The sequence below is a fragment of the Micromys minutus genome (genome assembly GCF_963924665.1).
Source record: "Micromys minutus genome assembly, chromosome: X".
Classification (NCBI taxonomy): Eukaryota; Metazoa; Chordata; class Mammalia; order Rodentia; family Muridae; genus Micromys; species Micromys minutus.
The window spans coordinates 57,181,744-57,207,039 of record NC_137970.1 but is presented as its reverse complement, the minus strand read 5'-3'; the positions used below and the strand labels follow the sequence as shown (position 1 = coordinate 57,207,039).

General features: G+C 37.5%; 1 protein-coding gene across 1 annotated transcript in view; it reads left to right on the top strand.

Annotated features, from left to right (window-relative positions):
• Positions 1 to 8,370: 8,370 nt before the first annotated feature.
• SATL1 (spermidine/spermine N1-acetyl transferase like 1) overlaps positions 8,371 to 25,296 on the top strand; it is a gene marked incomplete at both ends in the record, with an annotated part of 30,447 nt that continues 13,521 nt past the window's right edge. The window contains 2 exons of the mRNA XM_080910495.1: positions 8,371 to 10,215; positions 24,828 to 24,879. Coding sequence (XP_080766621.1) covers positions 8,371 to 10,215; positions 24,828 to 24,879 — 1,897 coding nt within the window. The remainder of the gene's footprint in view (positions 10,216 to 24,827; positions 24,880 to 25,296) is intronic.

Here is a 25,296-nt window from a genome sequence, read left to right as displayed (position 1 = left end):
TGTCCTTCAGTAGATGAATGGATACAGAAACTATGGTACATTTACACAATGGAATACTACTCAGCTATTAGAAACAATGAGTTCATGAAATTCTCAGTCAAACTAGAAAATATCATGCTTACTGAGGTAACCCAGTCAGAAAAGAACACGCATGGAATGTACTTAAGTGCATATTAAGCAAAAAGTTTGGAATAGCCACAACACAAGTCATAGGCCATATGAAGCTTAATTAGGAAGACCAGGCTGGAGAGATGGCTCAGTGGTTAAGAGCACTGGCTGATCTTCCAGAAGTCCTGAGTTCAAATCGCAACAACCACATGGTGGCTCACAACCATCTATAATGAAATCTGATGCCCACTTCCAGTGTGTCTGAAGACAGTGACAGTGTACTTATAAATAAATACATAAATAAATAAATAAATAACTTAATGAATAAATAAAACAAAGAGGAAGAAAGGCCAAAGTGTGGGTATTTCAGTCCTACTTAGAAGGGCAAACAAAATAATCACAGGAAGTAGAGGGGGCAGAAGCATCTTGGGAGGAAGAAAGTAGGGGGAGTGTGAAAAAGTATGGCAGGATCAGGTATGGGAGGAGACAAGAGAGATGTGCTGGGGGTCAAGTTATTAGACAGACGTGTGCAGCAGTGGGTAATGGGGAACTGGGGGAAAGTCCCAGATGACAGGAAAGCAAGAGGCTCCCAGGAATCAACAGGAATGTCATTAGCTGAAATACCCAACAAAGGGGAGAGGGAACCTGAAAAGAACATATCCAGAGATTAGGCATGGTCCCTGTTTGACAGATGCAGCCACCACCCACTCAAATTTTTAACCCAGAATTGCTCCTTTCTAAAAGAAATATAGGGACAAAGAATGGAGCAGGGGCTAAAGAAAAGATCATGCATAGACTGCCCTTCCTGGGGATCCATCCCATATACAGCCACTAAACCCAGTCACTATTGCTGATGCCAAGATGTGCTTGCTAACAGGAGCCTTGAATAGCTGTACCCTGAGAGGCTCTGCCAGAGCTTGACCAGTACAGATGAGGATGCTCTCAACCACCAATCCAACTGAACATCAGGACCCCAATGAAGAAGTTAGGGGAAGAACTGAAGAAGCTGAAGGCATTGGCAGCACCATAGGAAGAACAACATCAATCAACCAGACCACCCAAATCTCCCAACCAAATACTGCACATAGAGGGACCCATGGCTCTGGCTGCATAAGTAGCAGAAGATACCCTTCTCTGGAATTTATTGGAGGGAAGGCCCTGGGTAGTGTGATGGCTTGATACTCCAGCATGGGGAAATGCTAGGGCAGCGAGGCAAGAGTGAGTGGGTGGGTAGGGGAGCACAGAATCAGGGTGGAGGGGGATGGGATAGGGTGTTTGCAGAGGGGAACTGGGAAAGGGAAGAACATTTAAAATGTAAATAAATAAAATAACCAATAAATGGTTTGTTTGTTTGTTTGTTAAAGAGCATTCAGAGAGAGAGAGAAGAGACAGCTTTACTGGGAGAGTTTTACATACAGGTTGCAGAGAGACCAATTTAAACACAAGAGATGACTGAATGAGATCATGAATGAGAAGAAGCCAAAAGATTACAACAGATAGCTATAATTAGGGCCCAAAAACAATTCAGTGAGAAGTTGAGAGAACCCAGATTGAATGAGTCACCCAGATTGAATGAGTCACGTTGGAGAGGAGTTTGAGCCAGAATAGCTGAGTTGAAACAGCTAGCCAGATGTCCTTCAGTAGATGAATGGATACAAAAATTGTGATACATTTACACAATGGAGTACTACTCAGCCATCAGAAACAATGACTTAACAAAATTCTTAAGAAAATGGTTGCATCTAGAGAATATCATCCTGAGTGAGATAACCCAGTCACAAAAGAACAGACATAATATGCAGTCACTGATAATGGGATACTAACCCCAGAAAGCTCTGAACATCCCAGAAACAACTCACACCCTGTGTGAAGTTCAAGAAAAAAAGAAAAGAAAAAACCATTATGCTCAATCCTTACACACCAAGAAAACGTTGACTAATTCCGGGTTACATCCTGTTTTACATTTACTTTATGCTCATTGTAACTAGTAAGACCTTAATGCACACTATCAAACCTTTGAAAAAAAAAGCCAAGCACTGACAAAAATGTATTCGTATACTTCTATGCAAAAATGCTTAAAATTTGTTCATTTATCTTTGTTTTTTTAAAATAAAGTTGTTCAAAAAGAAAGAAAGAAAGAAAAGAAACAGCCAGCCAGAGTTCAGAAAGAGCCAAAAAGGGGATGATGACACTTTCAGGAAATTCAGAATCATTTTAGATATCCTGTTTTTGTGAGTGGGTATTTCCATATGAAGACTAAAATTGTGTGTCACGCGCCCACGCTTCCCACCGCTAGGAACAGGCGTGCAACAAACAGATTCTTCTGCGGATAACCTTTATTGAACAGCACTTTGAGCAGGGGGCTTCTTGAGCAGGAAGCTTCTCTCTGGGCCGGGGACTCCCTACCGAGTTCTACTGTCTAGACGGCCTCTCACGCGCAGTCCCCCACGTGCGATCTCTCTGTCCAGTCTCTGTCCACGCGGGACCTCCCACTACCTCTCCTATCGGGCTTCTCTCCACGTGGTATCTCTCCGCCATCCCTCCACGTGGGGTCTCCCGCAATCTCCCCACTGTCTTCCTCTTCTCCTCACGTGGGGGAGAAAATGCACTGCTATACATGCCTAGGAGACTTGTGTTGCTACCTGATTGGTGCATCCTCCTGTAGCTCAATCACGTGCCCCAAGAGTGGGCTGTGACTTATGTGGTGCATGTGCATTAAGTCTCTTGGCTGGGCAACAGCTCTGTTTGCTGAGTTCTCAGAGGGAAGCCGGCACCATGTTTGGGTGCAGCACAAACGGCTCCCTACAATTGTGCTTTTAAATTCTGTCAAGAATTGCATTGGGATGTTGATGGGGATTGCCATTTGATCAACATATAGTTTAACTGTACTAATACTACCAACCTGTGAATATGAGAGATCTTTTCATCCTGATACCTTCTTTCTTCAATGTATTAAAATTTGTTTTTAAAATTATTATTATACAATGCTCACATTTGCTTGGAAAAAAATTATTGAAGTATATTTTTGAGGTTATCACAAAAGGTATTATTTCTATGATTTTATCCTCAGTCTGTCATTTGTATATAGAAAGGCTACTCAGTTTTTGAGTTTTAATTTTGTACCTTGCTACTTTGCTGAAAATGTTTACTAACTGAAAAAGTTTTGTGATAGAGTTATGAGATAGAGTTTTGGAGGTCTTCTATGTAGAAAATCACATTATCTGAAAATCGAAATAGTTTGATTTTTTTCTTTCCAATTCATTGTCTCGTGATATCTTACAGCTCTAGCTAAAGAATTAAGTACTATGTTAAATAAATATGAAGAGTGGTCAAACTTTTCTTGCTCCTGATTTTAGTGGAATTGTTTTGAGTCTCTCTCCATTTAATTTGATGTTGGCTATAGGCTTGCTATAAATTACATTTATTATGTTTAGGAATGTCTTTTTATCACTAATCACTCCAGAACTTTTATCATGAAAGGATGTTTGATGCTGCCAAAGGCCTTTTCTACATCTTATGAGATGTCATGTAGTTCTTGTCTTTCAGTCTGTTTATGTGGTAGATAACAAATTTTAATTTACATATATTGAACTGTCCTGCATCTCTGAGATGCAGCCGACTTGATCACGGTGGATGATTTTTCTTATGTGTTTTTGGATTTGTTTGGCAAGTATTATATTGAAGAATTTCACATTTACATCCATAAGGGAAAATGGTCTGTAATTTTCTTTCATTCTGGGGTCTCTATGAATTTGATATTACAGTAATTGTAGTCTCAAAAAAACATTAGACAATGTCTTTTTTATTTTTCTATTTTGTGGAATACTTTGAGGTTTGATGCCATTAATTTCTCTTTAACAGTTTGGTCTAATTCTGAATAGAATCTATGAGGCTCTAAGCAGATTTTTAATTACTGCTTCTGTTTTAGTAGGAATCATATGTTTAAGTTACTTATCTTGACTTAACTGGGGTAAGTCAATTTTTTTTTTTAAATCTATTTATTTTTTTAAACGACTTTATTTTACAAAACAAAGATAAATGTACAGATTTTAAACATTGTTTGCTTAAAATTATACATTTTTGTCAGTACTGTTTTTTCAGATATTAAAATAATTTCTACATAAAACTATGTGAATATATTTTTAATCAGTACTTGATTTTTTTCAAGGGCTTGACAGTATGCATTGAAAACCTAATAGTTACCATGAGCGTAAAGTACATACAAAACAAAACGCAACATGTAAATAGTCAACGTCTTCTTGTTTTGTAAATATATTTTTTTTTTTGTTTTCTTTATTTCTTGGACTTTATAAAGTCTGTGAGTTGTTTCTGGGGGAGTGCAAGCCTCTGGGGTTAGCATCCCAATATCAGTGACTGCATATTATGTCTGTTCTTTTGTGACTGGGTTATCTCACTCAGGATGATATTCTCTAGATGCAGCCATTTTCTTAAGAATTTGGTTAAGTCATTGTTTCTGGTGGCTGAGTAGTATTCCATTGTGTATATGTACCACAATTTTTGGATCCATTCATCTTCTGAAGGACATCTGGGTTCCTTCCAGCTTCTGGCTATTATAAATAGAGCCGCTATGAACATTGTGTTGCATATATCTTTGTTGTGTACTAAAGTGTCTCTGGGGTATATGCCCAGAACTGGAATAGCTGGGTCTTCAGGTAGTACTATGTCCAATTTTCTGAGGTATCGCCAGACTGATTTCCAGACTGGTTGTATTAGTTTGCAACCCCACGAAGAGTGGAGAAGTGTTCCTCTTTCTCCGCAGCCTCTCCAGCATCTGCTGTCATCTGATTTTTGGATCTTGGCCAATCTGACTGGTGTGAGGTGGAATCTCAGGGTTGTTTTGATTTGCATTTCCCTGATGGCTAAGGATGTCAAGCACTTCCTCAGATGTTTTGCGGCCATTCGGTGTTCCTCAACTGAGAACGTTTTTTTTAGCTCTGTACCCCATTTTTAATAGGGTTATTTGATTCTCTGGTGTCTAGCTTTTTGAGTTCCTTGTATACCTTGGATATTAGGCCTCTATCTGATGTGGTGTTGGTAAAGATCTTTTCCCATTCTGTTGGTTGCCATTTTGTTTTCTTGACGATGTCCTTAGCCTTACAGAAACTTTGCAATCTCATTAAATCCCATTTGTTAATCTTTGACCTTAGAGCTTGAGCCATTGGTGTTTTGTTCAGGAAATTTTCTCCTGTGCCTATGTGTTCTAAGGTTTTCCCTAATTTCTCATCTAATAGTTTCAGTATATCTGGTTTAATGTGGAGATCTTTGATCCACTTACACTTGAGCTTTGTACAAGGAGATAAGAACGGGTCTATTTTCATTTGTTTGCATGCTGAGTGCCAGTTGGACCAGCACCATTTGTTGAATAGGCTTTTCTTTTTCCATTGAATGTTTACTGCTCCTTTGTCAAAAATCAGGTGACCATATACATGAGGGCTCATTTCTGGATCTTCTATTCTATTCCATTGATCCACATGCCTATTTCTGTACCAGTACCATGCAGTTTTCAGCACAATTGCCTTGTAATATAGCTTGAGGTCAGGGATAGTGATTCCCGCAGATGTTTTTTTTTGTTGTTGAGGATGGATTTAGCTATTCTAGGTCTTTTGTTATTCCTTATGAAATTGCACATTGATCTTTCCAGTTCCATGAAGAACTGGGTTGGAATTTTGATGGGGATTGCATTGAATCTGTAGATTGCTTTTGGTAGGATGGCCATTTTTAAGATGTTGATCTTTCCAATCCATGAGCATGGGAGATCTTTCCATTTTCTGAGATCCTCCTCAATTTCTTTCTTTAGAGGTTTGAAGTTCTTGTCGTACAGGTCCTTCACTTGCTTAGTTAGAGTCACACCAAGGTATTTCATAGTTTTTGTAATGATTGTGAAGGGTACCTTTTCCCTAATTTCTTTCTCCACATGTTTGTCCTTTGAGTATACGAAGGCTACTGATTTGTTCGAGTTAATTTTGTATCCAGCCACTTTGCTGAACTTGTTTATCAGCTGTAGAAGTTCTCTGGTGGAATTTTTGGGGTCACTCAAGTACACTAACATGTCATCGGCAAAGAGTGATGTTTTTATCTCTTCCTTTACGATTTGTATCCTCCTTGATCTCCTTTTGCTGTCTAATTGCTCCAGCCAGGACTTCCAGTACTATGTTGAATAGGTAGGGGGAGAGTGGGCAGCCTTGTCGAGTCCCTGATTTTAGTGGGATTGCTTCCAGTTTCTCGCCATTAAGTTTGGTGTTTGCTGTTGGTTTGCTGTATATTGCTTTTATTATGTTTAGATATGGACCTTGGATTCCTGTTCTTTCCAGGACTTTTAACATGAAGGGGTGTTGGATTTTGTCAAATGCTTTCTCAGCATCTAGTGAGATGACCATGTGATTTTGATCTTTGAGTTTGCTTATATGGTGGATTACAGTGATGGATTTCCTTATATTAAACCATCCCTGCATCCCAGGGATGAAGCCTACTTGGTCATGATGAATGATCGTTTTAATGTGTTCTTGGATGCGGTTTGCAAGGATTTTTGTTGAGTATTTTTGGAGTATAAGTTTTTGTAATAGGATCTGATGATTTCTTGAATTTCCTCAATTTCAGTTGTTATGTCCCCACTTTCCTTTCTGATGTTGTTAATTTGTATACTCTCTCTTTGCCCTCTAGTTAGTCTTGCTAGGGGTTTATCAATCTTGTTGATTTTCTCAAAGAATCAACTCTTGGTTTTGTTGATTTTTTCAATGGTTCTTTTTGATTCTATTTGGTCTATTTCTGCTCTAATTTTGATTATTTCTTGCCGTCTACTCTTTTTGGGTATATCTGCTTCCTTCTGTTCTAGGGCTTTTAGCTGTGCTGTCAGGTTGCTGATGTAAGCTCTCTCCAGTTTTTTTTTTTTTTTTTTTTTTTTTTTTTGACACAGAATTGTTCCTGTCTGAAAGAAATACAGGAACAAAATGGAACAGTCTGAATAAAAGGATTTCCAGTGACTGGCCCAACTTGGGAACCATCACATGAGTGGCAGCAAACCCTGACACTATTACTGATGCTGTGTTGTGCTTGCAGACAGGAACTGAGAGGCTCAACCATCAGCTAACTGAAATAGATACAGATACTCAAAACGAACCATTCGACTGAAATCAAGGACCCTTATGGAAAAGCTCTCTCTGAATCTTAGGAAAGTGTTCTGGCTGTTGTCTGGTGAGGAGTGTTTCTGCACTTTGGTATGTGGCAAAGAGTAATATATATGGGCTTGGAGAAAATACTGAGGGTGCCTGGAAGAAAGAACTAATGGTATTCTGTTCATCACATGAATCAGGGTCCCTAGCAAATTAGAGTTGTGACAGGAGTAGCTTCTTCAAGTAGGTTGCAGTAAGACAAAGAATAATCTGGAAAGACAGGGATTAAAGGCTAGGGGGATTCTGGGTTTGAATTCAGAGTTAGGATTGCCAGTGTATGGAGTTGAGGTAGGAAGTACCATACCTGTCTGGAAAGATCATAATGGAGGAAATGAGTCAGAGTGAAAATGCCCATACCTGATTACTCAGGTCTAGTGTGATCACTGGAGGTCTCATGTAGAGAATATTTCTAGGTATCTTTGGCTAACCGAAAGGAATAGAAATGGAGTAGAACTGTTTTGAGAGAGTCCACAAGAATGAGGAAAAGTAGGTCCAGACCTAGGTTCAGCAAAGTTCACAGAGAATTGAAGTAGGATTGGTGGTGTTCTGTAACAGTGTTGGGATAAGACTAGAGAGCCAGCCACTTGCTTTTCAAACAGCAGTGAATCTTTTTAGTCAAGCAGCTACTTCCATGTCCCCTATCTCACAACTTGGAAGAGCAGCACATAGGCAAAGAGAATCTGGCATTGTGACTTCATTATTATGATGCAGTTCTCTGTGGTGGGGGAGGGGTGATGTGGTAACATTCTCGCAGGATCATTTTGTTCTTCTTCTTCTGGCCTGTTGGCAGGAAAAGACCAGATGGCAGGCTGAAACCCAGCCACACTTGTAGCTGTGGTATCTGGCTAAGTCACCTCCAGTGAATCAGTGGCTTTAATCACCTTCTTCACATAGTCAACTTTGTTTTTCATTTCCATCATGACAAAGGACAATCTGCAAGTCTGAGTTGAGACAAACTGGAAACAGCTGACAGCTTTTCATCACAGCACTGCAGTCAAAATATCCTGTTCTATCAAGACTCCTACAAGCCAGTCAGTTGTTTATCAACCCATCATCTGCTAGTCTGTCAGTCATGGATCAACCAGGCAAGAACCAATCAGGTATGACACAGCCAGGTTTAAGCCAACCAATTTTGAGCCCACCAGGCCTGGGCCCACACAACAAGCAACAACCAGAGCCAAGCCAACCATACATTAAACAGCCAAGCATGAACAAACCAGGTATGACAAGACCAGGCTCATGCCAACTAGATATAAACCAACCAGGCCTGAGCCAACCCAATATGAAACAATCATGGCCAAACACTGACCAACAAGGCATGTACAAAACAGACCTGAGCCAAAAAAGTATGAGGGAGTCAGACCCAAGACAACTGGGGATGAAACAATCAAACCCACAACAACCAGGTACGAATCAAGCAGGCATGAGCCAAACAGCCATATGGCAGCCAGTCCCACTCACTCCCAATATGAAACAAAATAACACATGGCAATGGGACCCAGAGTATTCAAGCAGGGGACCACCAGACATGTGGCAAAATAATCAGGGAACAAGGCAATCAGGTACAGTGCAACAAGACCCAAGCCATGCAGGACAGATACAACCAGGTACGTGGAAACAGGACCTAATTTATCCAGGAATGAAAGAAACAGAACCATGGCAATGGGGGTTAAGCCCTCCAAGTGTGAGAGAAACAGATACATGGCAATGGGACCCAGACCACCCAGACATCAAACAACCAAATTCATGGCAACCACAACTAAATCACTCATCCACCAGACAATTTGACTTAAGACAATCAGGTTCCATTGAACCAGGTATAAAGCAATCTGATACATGGAAACGAAGCCCTAGTCAACCAGGCAAGAGACAATCAGGCACAGGGCAACAGGGCCATAACCAACAAGGTACAAGACATTCGGTCACATGGACACCGGGCCCTAGCCCACTAGGAAAAAAAGCATCAGGTACATGGCAAGTGGGTCTCAACCAATCATGTATGGAGCAGTGGAACACAGGTCAAACAGTCTTCAGCCAACATTACAGTACACGTCAATCAGGTGCCAGCCAATCAAGCATGAAAGAGTTGGACACATGGCAATCAGCTACCAGCCAACTAGAGATGAAAGATCTGGATGTATGGCAATCAGGCACCAGTCAACCATGCATGAAACAGACAGATCCATGGAAATGGGATCCCAACTACCCAGGCAAGACACAATCAGACAAATGGTCACCAAGCCACAGCCCTCTGGATAAAAGACAATTGGATTCATGGCACCCAGGCCAACCTGGCATGAAATATTCATACTCAGGGCCATGGGATCCAAGCCGGCCAGGAATGATACACCCAGATTTATGGCACCCAAGCCTCAGTCAATTAGGCACAATACAATTTGATACATGGCAACAAAATACCAACATGCCTGGTGTAAGACAATTATACACATGGCAGCCAACCCCAAGTTTCTTGGGCACAAGACAATCAGAGAAATGGGAATCCTGCTCTAGCAACCCAAACATGAAACAATCAGATAATTGGGAACCAGTGCCAAGTCAATCAGAGACAAAGCAATCAGAAACCATCCAATTAGGCACAAACCAATTAGATACAAACCAACCTGATGACACCAAATCAAGCCAAGGAGGAAAGTCACAATTAGGTAAATCAGAAACAGGTCCAAGCAAACCAGAGATGAAAAGTGGTTTCTTAGACACTAGCCAATCAGACTCAAGTCAACTAGGCATAAGCCAACCAGGTACAAGTCAATTACAGCCAGATGAAGCAAGCATGAGTGATTTAAATGAAAGTCAACAAGGAATGATACACTCAATCATGAAAAAGCCAAATTCTTGTTCTTTCTTCATAAGACCTGCTGAGCCTCAAGACTGCCCAGATATCCTGAGATTGATTAAAGTAAGCCTGCATCTCCTTATTACTTGCAAGTTAATGAAGGGCTGAAAGAGCAAAAGGAATGCATAGTCTAGGTTATAAGAGTAGTAGTAGTAGTAGTAGTAGTAGTAGTAGTAGTAGTAGCAATAGTAATAGCTCTGCTCATTATGGTGCATATAGATAGTGTTGTTAAATTCACGAAACCACTTTTTCAATATAAAGCAAAATTATAGTAATTGCTATATCAAAAGATGGTGGTAATGTTTTCTTTTATATGCAAAATAAAAATTGTTTAAAAATGTATAAGATGTGGAGAAGGGAGATAGCTCAATTGGAATAGTTTATCTAGAAGACTGTTGAGTAGTATATGCCATGAGTCTAAGGAACTGAGTGAAAGTTTTCTTATATATGTTTCTTTTAATACCTTTTCCTAGAAATTATACCAGTGCAGTAAGGTGACAATGTAATAACTATAGTTACCACGATAGAATTTTGATGAATTGATGTCTGTCGTTCACGTGATACATGAATGATACATGTAGTGGTTTACTTTGTGTTTTATGTTCATTTTCCCAGCACACAATTATTTCTAAGTTTATAAAAATACTTTAGGAAAATTAGTTCATTAGCTTGCCATCAAATTTCCTTAGCTACAGGAATTCCATCACTAAGAGGCATTGTATAGCTGTACATCAACATCATTGTAGCAGAGTATAAACCTTTCCATATGCCTGATCTTAAAAATTGTAATATTTTTGTAATTAAAATGTTTTGCAGATACATACAAGAATAAATGACAACTCCCTTGTGGGAAATGTACAATCTTTTAAAGTTTGTACATATATGTTTACATTATAAATCCAGAATACTCTAGGTTTAAAGTAGGTGAAACAAGGCAGTTAGTTTCTCAAAAGCAATTCTGCAAAATAAAATACTACACCCTGAGAATTTAAATGAAATTTCAAAATTGCTAGTATACTCACTGAAAATTTGTTCTGTTCAGGACTAAGCAAATAGTTAATCTGTAAGTGACTTGTTAATGCTCTGAGACTATTATAAATTTACTCCATAATTCCTTAATTACAATATAGTGTCTGTGTTTTTACATATGTATTCATGTACACATGACCATTGTATTAGATAAGAGAGCTATTTTTTTCTCCCCTCAAGAAATAAGCATAAGGTTTTTTTTTTTTGAATTTCTATAGAAAACCAAATTTCATCTATGTACCATAAAAGCCTGTCAATATATACCATAATTTGGCATTCTGCATCACAAAGCTATGATATTTCAAATCTAAGTAATTTCAAAAGAAACCAAACATTATTTAAACGTATTTATTTCAAATAACAATACCTTAGTCCAAATTTTGACTTTTGAATTTTCAATCCTGAGCAAAATTCTTTGGTTTTGAAAAATTAAATAAAATTGTGGCAAGTTCACAAATAATAAAGATTGGTTTTAAATGTAACTCTGTTTTTTTGTTTGAGACAGGGTATTTCTTCATAGATGTAGTTGTCCTAGAACTCACTATGTAGACAAGGCTGACCTTGAATTTATAGAGATCCACCTGTGTCTGCCTCTGCCTCCCAAGTGCTAAGATTAAAGGTGTATATTCATATACCTGTTGTTAAAATCTAATTTTTAAAACAAATCTTATAATAGAGTTTAAATTTACACTTTCAATATACGTGTTTGCTTGAAGCCAACTGCAGTATAAAATAAGCAACCAGTTAGAAATTTTTACAGAACAAATGAATTGGAGATTATTATTTGTGTTAAATGATTCAAAAATTAGCCTTTGCAGACATTAAATAGCAATCATTTGATTTAAAAATGTCAAAATATTGAAAATGCTAATGAAAATTATTAACATGGATTTACAGGTAATATACATTGATTAGAACTCTTATACATGTGTGAAGCTCAAGAAAAAAAAGAAAAGAAAACAAAACAAACAAAAAAAAACATTATGCTCAATCCTTACACACCAAAAAACATTGACTAATTCCGGATTACATCCTGTTTTACATGTACTTTTTGATCATTGTAACTAGTAAGACCTTAATGCAGAGTATCAAACCTTAAAAAAGAAAAAAGAAAAAAAAGCCAAGCACTGACAAAAAATGTATTTGTATACATTTATGCAAAAATGTTTAAAATTTTTCTTTTATCTTTGTTTTTTAATATAAAGTTTAAAAAAAACAAAATATAGGATGCTTGGAATTTTTTCTTATTATTCATTATAATTATTATTTTTGAATAAAGTTATATGATAGATTATAAGTAACTGTGATGTTTCTTGTTTCCTAAATGTTTAGAATTAAATAAGAATACTTGAGGCATCACCTAAAATTTGTTTTATTTGACTTTGAGGATTGTTAATTAAAAATTAAAAGTTTTAAATAAAAAAAGAACTCTTTTATATATAGTGGTGATACATATAATATAGTTACCACATACTTGAATATGTTTCAAATGGAAGGTTATTCATGAACTGTTGCTTTTCCTGCTGAATTCCAACTGACCAATACTATATGAAGAACACATCTTTATAAAATGGGTGCTAACTGATATGGCAATAATATAGTATGGATTAACTAGGATGCTAATAATGAAGACATGCATATGTGGATTTTTTTAATGAGCAGTTATTTTGTCTTAGTTATGGTTACTATTGCTGTGATGAAACAACATGCCCAAAAACAACTTAGGGAGGAACAGGTTTATTTGCTTTACATACCTCACATTATAGCCCACTGAAGGAATTCAGGCTGGAAACTCAAATTGAGCATGAACTAGACGCATATAAAGGCCTTAAATGGGTGCTTATTACTGCCTTTCTCCTCCTGGCTTGCTCAGCCAGCTTTCTTATAGTAGGTAGGACACACAGCCCAGTAGTGGCACCACCATAATAGTTGCCATTCCCCAACTCCTTACCCCTATCAATTAGTAATTTAAAAAATGCCTGAGAGTCTGTCTACAGCCTGATCTTATGGACACATTGTCTCAATTGAGGTTCTGTCTGCTTGCAAGTCTCAGGTCTGTGTCAAATTGACATAAAATGAATCAACATGTTGATTTATTTTGAAGAATTTAAATTTATTTTGGTTATATACACCAGTGAGTTCTTATCTAAGAGCAAAATATATTCTGTTGATTTTTTGCGTTGTAATGTGGAGAAATATAATTTTTTCAAAGTTTCTATCAATGCAAGATAAAATTTAACTCTTTTCCAGAAAAATAATAAAAATATAAGTAAAATGTTTGAACACAAAAATATGACAAAAGAACAATATTAAAAGAAATGTTTTTAAAAAAAGTAGGTCAGCTTTTCACCCTGTGTACGCATTAGCTCAGCTACACTGCTTTGTGGGATTGTGTTGCTTTGGCTGTGATCTAAGAATGGTGCCTTTATTCATGTTTGTGGACCAAGATCTTACTTTCAAGACAACTGTGCTTTTCATATTGTTTCATCTTTTAACAGTGTTTTTATATTTTAAAGGCCCTGTACTCTGATTAGCTTTTAATTTTCATCAAACTCCCCTAATTTCACACCTGTTTTTGTTCAAAGGGGTTTCTGATAAAGAACAGCTAAGAACACAGACATAGAGAAACGAATTATGTGTTTTAACTATTTGTCTGAACTTCCCAGATGTGGATTAAATAAATAAAGGGGAAAAAAGAAGAAATGTTTTTGAAGTAATTAAGATATAAAAAATATGTATATTCGTGTGAAGGACATGGTTGCATACAGTATCATAGATAGGAAATTGATTCATAAAATATTAAGATTTGATTGTTGTCCTTGTTCAACTCATGTATAGTCAGTAATTTGGTGAGAATTTATGGGTGTAACTTCTGACATTGCAAGAAACAAGCAATATATGAGAAGGTTTGGAGGGAGAAGTGATGTAGTTATATCTTAATCTCAAAAGTAAATGAACATTTTTTATAAAATTTCCAGAGCTATAACAATGAAACTTAATGAAGAGTCCAGAAGTTCTCTAAAGTACATGTGGGAATATGGTGTTTGATATAAGGGACATTTCAAATCACTGACTAAAAGATGGGTTATTCAGTTAATGGCTGAGGGATGGCAGCATTTGGTATGGGGGTGACATTCCACCTCAGTATTAACACACAAAGATAAGCAGAAAAACTAAGCAAGTATTAAAAATGTAAAAGGACAAAAGCCAGTAATTTTATGATTAATATCCTAACCAAAAACAAACAGAAAAAGAGAAGAGGAAATATTTTATAAATATCAAAACATGAGATAGACATCAAAAAATGGAATTGGGACATAGAAAAAAAAATAAAGGTCACAATTTATTTTCTAATTTTTAATAGTTATTGTGTTTTATTACAACTTTATTTTTAAAAAAACAGAAATACATATACAAATTAGTAAAAGCATTTTAGTGTAAATATATATGAATATATTTTTGACGGTACTTTATTTTATTAAAAGTTTGATAATAAGAATTGAAATCTGACTATTTACAAAGATCATAACGTATATGTAAAACAAACTATAACATGGAATAGTCGAAGTTTTTTGTATGAAAAGATTAAACAGAATGAATTTTTTAACTACCAAAAATTACCACAAGGCTATATTCTTAGCTCTTGGATTACCAATGATTTTAGGTCCAGGTGTAACACACTCTGAGAGGGTGCTATACATTTATTTTGTTCCTAAGAAGGACTGAGGCTTTCATTTTTTTCCCTTTGTTTTTCTTGAGCTTCATATACACTGTGAGTTGTTTCTGGGGTGTTCAGAGCTTTTTGGGGTTAGTATCCAATTATCAGTGACTGCATATTATGTCTGTTCTTTTTTGACTGGGTTACCTCACTCAGGATGATATAGTCTAGATACATCCAATTTCTTAGGAATTTCAGCTTCTCAGCCATTTGATATTCTTCAGTTGAGAATTCTTTGTTTAGCTCTGTAACCCAATTTTAATAGGTTTATTTGGTTCTCTGAAACATAACTTCATGATTTCCTTGTATATATTAGATATTAGTCCTCTTTCAGATGATGGACTGTAAATGAACTTTTCCCAATCTGTTGGTTGTTGTTCTGTCCCTTTGACAGTGTCCTTTGCCTTACAGAAACTTTTCAATTTTATGAGGCCCCATTTGTCAATTGTTGATCTTAAAATGTAAAATGTTGGTGTTCTCTTCAGTAAATTTCTATCTGGGCCCATGTATTCAAGGCTCTCCCTAACTTTATTTTTTTAATTGAACAACTTTATTTTAAAAAAACATCGATAAATGTACAGATTTTGAGCATTTTTGCATAAAAGTATATGAATACATTTTTGTCAGTACTTGATTTTTTTAAAGGTTTGATACTGTGCAATAAAATCTTACTAGTTATAATGAGCATAAATTACATGTAAAAAAATGTAACCTGGAATTAGTCAAAGTTTTTTTGGTGTGTAAAAATTAAGCATAATGTTTTTTCACTTTCTTTCTTTCTTTTTTTTTTTTTTTTTTTTTGGCCTTTGTTTTTTCTTGAACTTCAGATAGTCTGTGAATTGTTTCTGGAGTGTTCTGAGATTTCTGGGTTTAGTATCCAATTATCAGTGACTGCATATTATGTCTGTTCTTTTGTGACTCGGTTATCTCACTGAGGATGATATACTCTAGATGCATCCATTTTCTTAAGAATTTCATAAAGTAATTTTTCCTGATAACTGAATAGTACTCCATTGTGTAAATATACCACAATTTTTGTATCCATTCATCTACTGAAGGACATCTGGGTTCTTTCCAGCTTCTGGCTATTATAAACAGGGCTACTATGAACATTGTGGTGCATGTGTCTTTCTAGTATGTTGGAGCTTCCCTGGGGTATATGCCCAGAAGTGGAATAACTGGGTCTTCAGGTAGTACTATGCCCAATTTTCTGAGGAATCGCCAGACTGATTTCCGGAGGGGTTGTGAAAGTTTACAAACCCCACCAAGAGTGGAGAAGTGTTCCTCTTTCTCTGTATCCTTGTCAGCATCAGCTGTCATCTGAATTTTTGATCTTTACCATTCTGACTGGTGTGAGGTGGAATCTCAGGGTTGTTTGGATTTGCATTCCCCTGATGGCTAAGGAAGTCAAGCACTTCTTAGATGCTTCTCAGCCATTCACTATTCCTCAATTGAGAACTTTTTGTTTAGCTCTGTACCCCATTTTTAATAGGGTTGTTTGTTTCTCTGGTGTCTAGCTTCTTGAGTCCTTTGTATACCTTGGATATTAGGCCTCTATTTGATGTGGGGTTGGTAAAGATCCTTTCCCAATCTGATGGCTGCCATTTTGTTTTCTTGACAGTATCCTTAGCCTTACAGAAACTTTGCAATCTCATTGAGTCCCATAAGTTGATATTTGACCTTAGAGAATGAGCCATTGGTGATCTGTTCAGGAAGTTTTCTCCCATGCCTATGTGTTCTAAGGTTTTCCCTACTTTCTGTTCTAGTAATTTCAATGTACCTGGTTTAATGTGAAGATCTTTGATTCACTTGCACTTGAGCTTTGTACAAGGAGATAAGACAGTCTATTTTCATTCTTTTGCATGCTGAGTGCCAGTTGGACCAACACCATTTGAAGAGGCTGTCCTTTTTTCATTGAATGTTTACCATTCCTTTGTCAAAAATCAAATGACCATAAATGTGAGGATTCATTTCTAGATCTTCTATTCTATTCCATTGATTTACAAGCCTATTTCTGTGCCAGTACCATACAGTTTTCAGCACAATTGCCTTGTAATATAGCTTGAGGTCAGGGATAGTGATTCCCACAGATGTTTTCTTGTTGTTGAGGATGGATTGCGCTGTTTTGGGTCTTCTGTTATTCAATGAAATTGCACATTGCTCTTTCCAACTCTATGAAGAATTGGGTTGAAATTTTGATGGGGATTGCATTGAATCTGTAGATTGCTTTTGGTAAGATGGCAGTTTTTAGAATGTTGATCCGTCCAATCCATGAGCATGGGAGATCTTTCCATTTTCTGAGATCTTCCTTGATTTCCTTCTTTAGAGATTTGAAGTTCTTGTCATATTGATCAGTCACTTGCTTAGTTAGATTCACACCAAGATATTTCATATCGTTTGTGACTATTGTGAAGGGTAACTTTTCCCTAATTTCTTTCTCCACGTGTTTGTCCTTTGAGAAGATGAAGGCTACTGATTTGTTTGAGTTAATTTTATATCCAGCCACTTTGCTGAACTTGTTTATGAGCTGTAAGAGTTCTCTGGTGAAATTTTGGGGTCACTTCCATACACTACCATGTCATCTCCAAACAGTGATGTTTTTACTTCTTCCTTTCCTATTTGTATCCCTTTCATTTCCTTTTGCTGTCTAATTGCTCCGGCCAGGATTTCCAGTACTATGTTGAATAGGTATTAGGAGAGTGGGCAACCTTTTTGAGTCTCTGATTTTAGTGGGATTGTTTCAAGTTTCCCACTGTTAAATTTCATGTTGGCTGTTAGTTTTCTGTATATTGCTTTTATTATGTTTAGGTATAGGCCTTGAATTCCTGTTCTTTCCAAGACTTTTAACACGAAGGGGTGTTGAATTTTGCCAAATGCTTTCTCAGCATCTAGTGAGATGACCATGTGTTTTTTTTTTTCTTTGAGTTTGTTTATATGGTGGATTATGTTGATGGCTTTCCATATATTAAACCATCCCAGCATCCAGGTATGAAGCCTACTTGATCATGGTGAATGATCGTTTTGATGTGTTCTTGCATTCTGTTTGCAAGGATTTTGTTGAGTAGTTTTGCATCAGTGTTCATAAGTGAGATTGGTCTTAAGTTTTCTTTCCTTGTAGGGTCTTTGTTTGGTTTAGAAACAAGGGTTATTGTGGCCTCAAAAAATAGGTAGTGTTCCATCTGGTTCTATTTTGGGAAATAATTTGGAGAGTACTGTTATAAGGTTGTCAATAAATGTCTGATAGAATTCTGCACTGAATCCATCGGATCCTGGGCTTTTTTTTTGGTTGGAAGTCTTTTGATGGCTGCTTCTATTTCTTTAGGTGTTGTGGGATTGTTTAGATGGTTTGCCTGGTCCTGATTTTACTTTTGTATCTGGTATCTGTTGACAAATTAACACATTTACTCCAGATTTTCCAGTTTTGTTGAGTGTCCTAGTCATGGTTTCTATTCCTGCACAAACATCAGCACCAAGATGCAAGTTGGGGAGGAAAGGGTTTATTCAGCTTAACTTCCATATCTCTGTTCATCACCAAAGGAAGTCAGGACTGGAACCCAAGCAGGTCAAGAAGCAGAAGCTGATGCATAGTCCATGGAAGGATGTCACTTATAGGCTTGCTTCCCATGCCTTTCTCAGCTTGCTTTGTTATAGTACCCAGGTCTACCAGCCCAGGGATGACACCAACCAAAATGGGTTGGACCCTCCCCCCTTGATCACTAGTTGGGAAAATGCCTTACAGCTGGATCTCATGGAGGCATTTCCTCAACTGAGGGTCCTTCCTCTGTGATAACTCTAGCTTGTATCAAGTTGACACAAACACAGCCAGTACACTGAGTATAGGCTTTTATAGTAGGATCTGATGATTTCTTCAATGTCCTCTCTTTCTGTTATGTCTCCACTTTCATTTCTGATTTTGTTAATTTGGATACTCTCTCTTTGCCCTCTAGTCAGTCTGGCTAAGGGTTTATCAATCTTGTTAATTTTCTCAAAGAACCAGTTCCTGGTTTTGTTGATTCTTTGTATGGTTCCTTTTGATTCTTCTTGGTGGATTTCTGCTCTGAGTTTGATTATTTCCTGCCATCTATAATTCTTGTGTGTATCTGCTTCTTTTTGTTCTAGAGCTTTCAGCTAGTGTATGCTCTCTCCAGTTCCTTTTTGGAGGCACTCAGAGCTATAAGTTTCCCTCTTAGTCCTGCTTTCATTGCATCCCATAACTTTGGGTATGTTATGTTTTCATTTTCATTAAATTCTAGAAAATCATAAATTTCTTTCTTTATTTCTTCGTTGACCATGCTATCATTGAGTAAAGCATTGTTCAGTTTCCATGTATATGTATCCTTTTTATTGTCTTTGTTCTTATTAAAGACCAGCCTTAGTACATTATAATCTGATAGGATGCATGGGAGTATTTCACGCCTTTTATATCATTGGGGCTTGTTTTTTGACCCTCTATATGGTCAGTTTTGGAAATGGTGCCATACATTGCAGAAAAGAAGGTGTATTCTTTTGTTTTAAGATGAAATTTTGTGTAGATCTCTGTTAATATCAGTTCTTTTATAACCTTTGCTAGTTTCACTGTGTCTCTGTTAAGTTTCTGCTTCCATGATCTGTCCATTGATGAGGGTGGGGTGTTGAAGTCTCCCACTATTATTGTGTGTGGTAAAATGTATGTTTTGAGCTTTAGTAGGATTTCTTTTATTAATATGGGTGCTCTTGAATTTTGAGCATATTCATTTAGGACTGAGAATTCATCCTGATAGATTTTCCCTGTAATTAGTAAAAAGTGTCTTTCCTTATATTTTTTGATAACTTTTGATTGAAAGTCTACTTTATTCCATATTAGAATGATTTCCCCAGCTTGTTTCTCTTGGGGCCATTTTTTTGTTGTTTGTTTGTTTGTTTGTTTTGTTTTTTTGTTTTGTTTTGTTTTTTCTTTGTTTGTTTGTTTGTTTTTTACCAGCCTTTAACTCTGAGGTAGTGTCTGTCTTTGTCTCTGAGTTGAGTTTCCTGTATGCAGAAAAATGCTGGATTCTGTTTATGTATCTAGTCTGACAGTCTATATCTCTTTATTGGGGAATTGAGTCCATTTATGTTAACAGATATTAAGGAGTAGTGATTGTTGTTTCCTGCTATTTTTGCTGTTAGAGGTAGAATTATGTCTGTATGTCTTTCTTCTTTTGGTTTTCTGCTTAGTTATTTTCTTGCTTTTTATAGGGTGTTGTTTCTCTCCTTGTGTTTGGTTTTCCAACTATTATTCTTTGTAGGGCTGGATTTGTGGTCAGATATTGTGTAAATTTAGTTTTGTCCTGGAATGTCTTGGTCTCTCCATCTATGGTAATTGAGAGTCTTGCTGAGTATAGTAACCTGGGCTGACATGTGTATTCACTTAGGGTCTGTATGATGTCTGTCAAGATCTTCTAGCTTTCATAGTCTCTGTTGAAAAGTCGGAGTAATTCTGTTTAGTCTACCTTTATATGTTACATGACCCTTTTCCCTTACTGCTTTTAGTATTCTTTCTTTGTTTTTAACACTGGGTGTTTTGACTATTATGTGTTGGGAAGAAATTCCTTTCTGGTCCACACTATTTGGAGTTCTGTTGGCTTCTTTTATGCTCATGGTCATTTCATTGTTAAGGGCAGGCAAGGTTTCTTCTACAATTTTGTTGAAGATATTTACTGTGCCCATTAGTTAATCTTCTCGCCCTCTTCTATTCCTATTATCCTTAGGTTTGGTCTTCTCATTGTGTCTTGAATCTCCTGGACATTTTGGGTTAGGAGCTTTTTGGTTTTTGCATCTTCTCTGACTGTTTTGTCTCTGTTTTCTATGTTGTCTTCAGCCCCTGAGATTCTCTCTTCCATCTCTTGTAGTCTGTTGGAGATGCTTACATCTGTCACTCCTGATTTCTTTTTTAGGTTTTCCATCTCCAGGGTTGTCTCTTTTTTTGTTTTCTTCATTGTTTCTATTTCAGTTTACAATTCCTTCATCTTTTTGGTTGTGTTTTCGTGTAGTTCTTTGAGTGATTTTTGTGTTTCTTCTCTAAAAGCTTCTATTTGTTTCTGTGTGTTCTCCTGTAATTGCTTAAGGGAGTTATTCATGCCCTTCTTAACCATCTACTTCATCATCGTGAAGTATAATTTTAAGTCTGAGTCCTGTTTTTCTGGAGTGTTTGGCAATCCACTACTTGCTCTGGTGGGAGAGCTGAGTTCTGATGTTGCCAGGTTATCATGGTTTCCATTGCTTAAGTTCTTTCTCTTGCCATCTTGTCATATGTGGTTATATGAGGTCTTGTTTTCAGTGACTGGCACCTTTCTCTCCTGTGGATCTGAGGGTCCGTGAGCTCAGGAAGAAAACTGCTTCTGAGTATTTGGCTTTTTGTGGGCGAGCAGTGAGTTCTGGTGTCAGGTACTATGTTGTCTCTATGGGCTCAGGTGGGGGAGCTCTTGTGAGGCTGCTCTGGGAAATCAGCCCTTTGCCCACTGGTCCTGAATACTAGTGGTGGGGATCTGGCCCTTTCTCCATGTGAAAATGGACCCTTTTCCAGCAAGGACAGTCCTCTCTGCTCACTGCGAACTCAAGATGTATGCCCTTCCTGGGCTTTAGTGTCAGGTACACCTCATGTCCAGGTGTAAAAGAGCCTGTGGAGCTGATATTCCAGAACAGCCTTTCCCAGGCAGATCAGGATTCTCTCTGACACAGTCCTGGGCAACGCCTCCAAGCACTCTCTGTGCTCTGGGAACTCAGTGCACAACCTCACTAGGTCTGTGCCCCAGGTTACCTGCTGGTCCAGGTGGCAGAGTGCCTGGGCTGGTCAGAGAGTCCAGCCTTCCCAGGTAGATCTGGATATTCTCTTATCATGGGCCTGAAAGGAACTTTTGCCTCAAGCACCTCCTCCAAGTACTCTCTGTGTTCTGGGTGCTCTCCATGCAGCCTCACCAGGCCTGTGCCACAGGTTATCTGCTGGTCCAAGTGGCAGAGTACCTGGGCATCTGGTCCACAAGCACAGCCTTTCCGGGCAGATCTGGATACTCTCTTACTGCTGGTCTAGGTGGCAGAGCACGTGGGTGTCTGGTCTGGGAGCACAGCCATAGGTCACAATTTAAAAAAAAAAAAAAAAAAAAAAAAAAAACAAAAAAAAAAAAAAACTAAAGTTATACTAGCAAAATCCCAAGCAAACACATTTCCAAAATTTTTCTGTAAAGTCATAATAAATAAACACTGTAATTGCCCAGAAACAATTTTTTATCTTTAATTTTCAATTTTCAGGTTCCTGCTGAATTCAAAGCTACAAAACCAGAAAGATAACATTCACACAACTGAGTTATGAAATCTATCATCTGTCTATCATCTCCCTATGATATGTCTAGCTAATATCTAGCTACCAACTATACATCTACCTATTTTGTATTATATTATTTCATATTTTAAATTTCTGTTTTTCATTTTAATTGAATATTCTCTGTACTTACATTTCAAATGTTATTGCATCCACCCCCCACACACACACTCCCATCTCCCTTCCCCTTGCTTCAGTGAAGGTATCTCCTTTCCCAACCATCCTCTCCTACCTTAGCACCTTGGTACTCCCCTACATTGAGAAAATACACCTTCACTGGACCAAGGCCTCTCCACCCACCGAAGCTAGAAGATGCTATCCTCTGCTATATATGCAAATACAGCCATGGGTCTCTCCTTGTGTGATCATTGGTTGGTGTTTTAGTTCCTGGGAGTTCTGGAAGGATTGGTTGATTGATAATGTTGTTCTTTCCATGATGTTTCAAAGCCTTTCAGCTTCTTCAGTTCTTTTTCTAGCTCCTTCATTGTGGTCTCCATGTTCCATCTGAGGTTTAGTTGCAAGCATCCTCAACTGTATCAATATGAATATGGCAGAGCCTCTGATGAGACATCCATATCAGGCACTTCCTGGCATCAGCAATAGTGTGTGGGTTTGGTGGCTGCATATGGGATGGATCCCCAGGTGAGAGAGTCTCTGAATGACATTTTCTTCAACCCCTGGTCCTCAAATTGTCCCTGTATTTCCTCCTGTAGGTGTTTTGTTGTTCCATCTAAGAACTGAGGCATCCCCATTCTGACCTTCCTTCTTGTTGAGCTTTATAAGGCCTGTGGATTGTTTCTTGGATATTCGGAACATTTTGGGATAATATCTGCTTATCAGTGAGTGTATACCATTTGTGTTATTTTCTGACTGGGTTACCTCACTAATGATGATGGCTTCTAGTTCCATCCAATTGCCTAAGAATTTCATAAAGTCATTGCTTTTAATAACAGTAATACACCATTGTGTAAATGTACCACAATTTCTGTATCCATTCCTTTGTTGAAGGATATCTGGGTTTTTGGCTATAATAAATAAGGCAACTATGAACATGGTGGAGCATGTGTCCTTGTTAGATGTTGGAGCATCCTTTGGGTAAATGCCCAGGAGTGGTACAGCTGGGTCTCCAGGTAGTACTATGTCCAATTTTCTGAGGAAGTGCCAAACAGACTTCCAGAGTGGTTGTCCCAGCTTACAACCCCACCAACAGTGGAGAAATCCCTCTTCACATCCTACACAGCATTAGTTGTCACCTGAGTATCTGATCTTGGCCATTCTGGCTACTATGAGGTGGAATCTCAGAGTTTTTTTGATTTGCATTTCCCTGCTGACTAAGTATGCTGAACATTTCTTTAGGCAATTCTCAGCCATTCGGTGTTCCTCAGTTGAGCATTCTTTGTTTAACTCTGTATTCCATTTTAATAGAATTATCTGAATCTTTGGGGTCTAATTTCTTGAGTTCTTTGTATATATTGAATATTAGTTCTCAGATGTAGGATTGGTAAAGATCTTTCCCCAATCTATTGGCTGCTGTTTTGTCCTTTTGACAGTGCCCTTTGCCTTACAGAAGCTTTAAAGTTTCATGAGGTACCATTTGTTGATTCTTAATCTTAGAGAATAAGCCATTGGTATTCTGTTTGGGAAAATTTCCCCGGTGCCTATGTGTTTTAAGCTCTTCCCCATTTCTCTACTAGTAGTTTTCATGTACCTGGTTTTATGTGGCGGTCTTTGATCATCTTGGACTTGAGCTTTGTACAAGGAGATAAGAAAGGTTCAATTTGCATTCTTCTGCATGCTGACTGCCAGTTGAACCGACACCAATTATTAAAGAGGCTGTCCTTCTTCCATTGAATGATTTTTAGCTCCTTTCTCAATGATTAAGTGACCATAGGTGTATGAGTTCATTTCTGGTACTTAAATTCTATTGATCTACCTGCCTGTTTTTGTATCAATGTTTTTTTTTTTTTTTAAATCAAGATTGATCTGTAATACAGCTTGAGGTCAGCGATGGTGATTTTCCCAGAAGTTGTTTTATTAGTGAGAATAGTTTTCACTATCCGGGGTTTTTGTTATTACAAATGAATTTGCAAATTGCTCTTTAGAACTCTAGAAAGAATTTAGTTGGCACTTTGATGGGAATTACATTGAATCAGTAGAGTGCTTTTGGCAAGATGGCCATTTTTACTATATTAATTCTGGGTGTTCAGCTTTCTGTGGACAGGCTGTGAGTTCAGATGGCAGTGAGCTGGAACTAGCTCTGGGCCAGAACCATAGCTTCTAATTAAGTGAAAATAGCAATTAAAAGTTTCAAAATCAGGACAGGATCCTTTCAGTTTTGATACAGCTCTCTGTATCCAGCCACTGGGAGAGAGCTGGTTTCCCCAAAGTGTTGAAACACTTGAGAGCCCAGTTAAGACCTCCATTTCTGCTCTGTGGTTCCTGCCTGGACCACTCAGGACACCTAAGTTTCTTCATAATGGAAATCAATTTCTTTTTAGTACAACCTAGCATTCCTCTGTATATAATGTTCAATAAATACTTTGATGATTATATTTACCAAATCATGTATTGAAACATTTTTTTCTACTTTGACAGGAACTGGCTTCCTATGAAGGAATGCAAGAAAAAGTGTCATTAACAGAAATGGGTAAGATGTTTTGTAGAAATCTTATTGTAGATAAAAAAAAGTGTGGACACCTAGACATACAGAAACAGCTGTCCTTGTTACAAAAGGTGTTCCTATTATTAATATGGACATATACAAGAAATATACACAAATATACACAAATCCCATAGCCTATTTAGTATTCCAATATTTTTCATTTTGCATTGTTTTAACATGAAACAGTGCATGCCTCTACAGTTGCAGCAGACTGCAAATGCATTTCAAAACAGATAACAAGAGCTTTGGCATTTCTAAAGTCTTTCTTACATGCAATATGTTGGTTGGAGCTTTATTTTATTATGTTTGGTAGCCAAAATTATTAATAAAGAATTTAAAATTTTTTATGAATTAGAATTTTTACATAGTAATAAGAAAGCTAAAAGATGGTAAAATTTATGA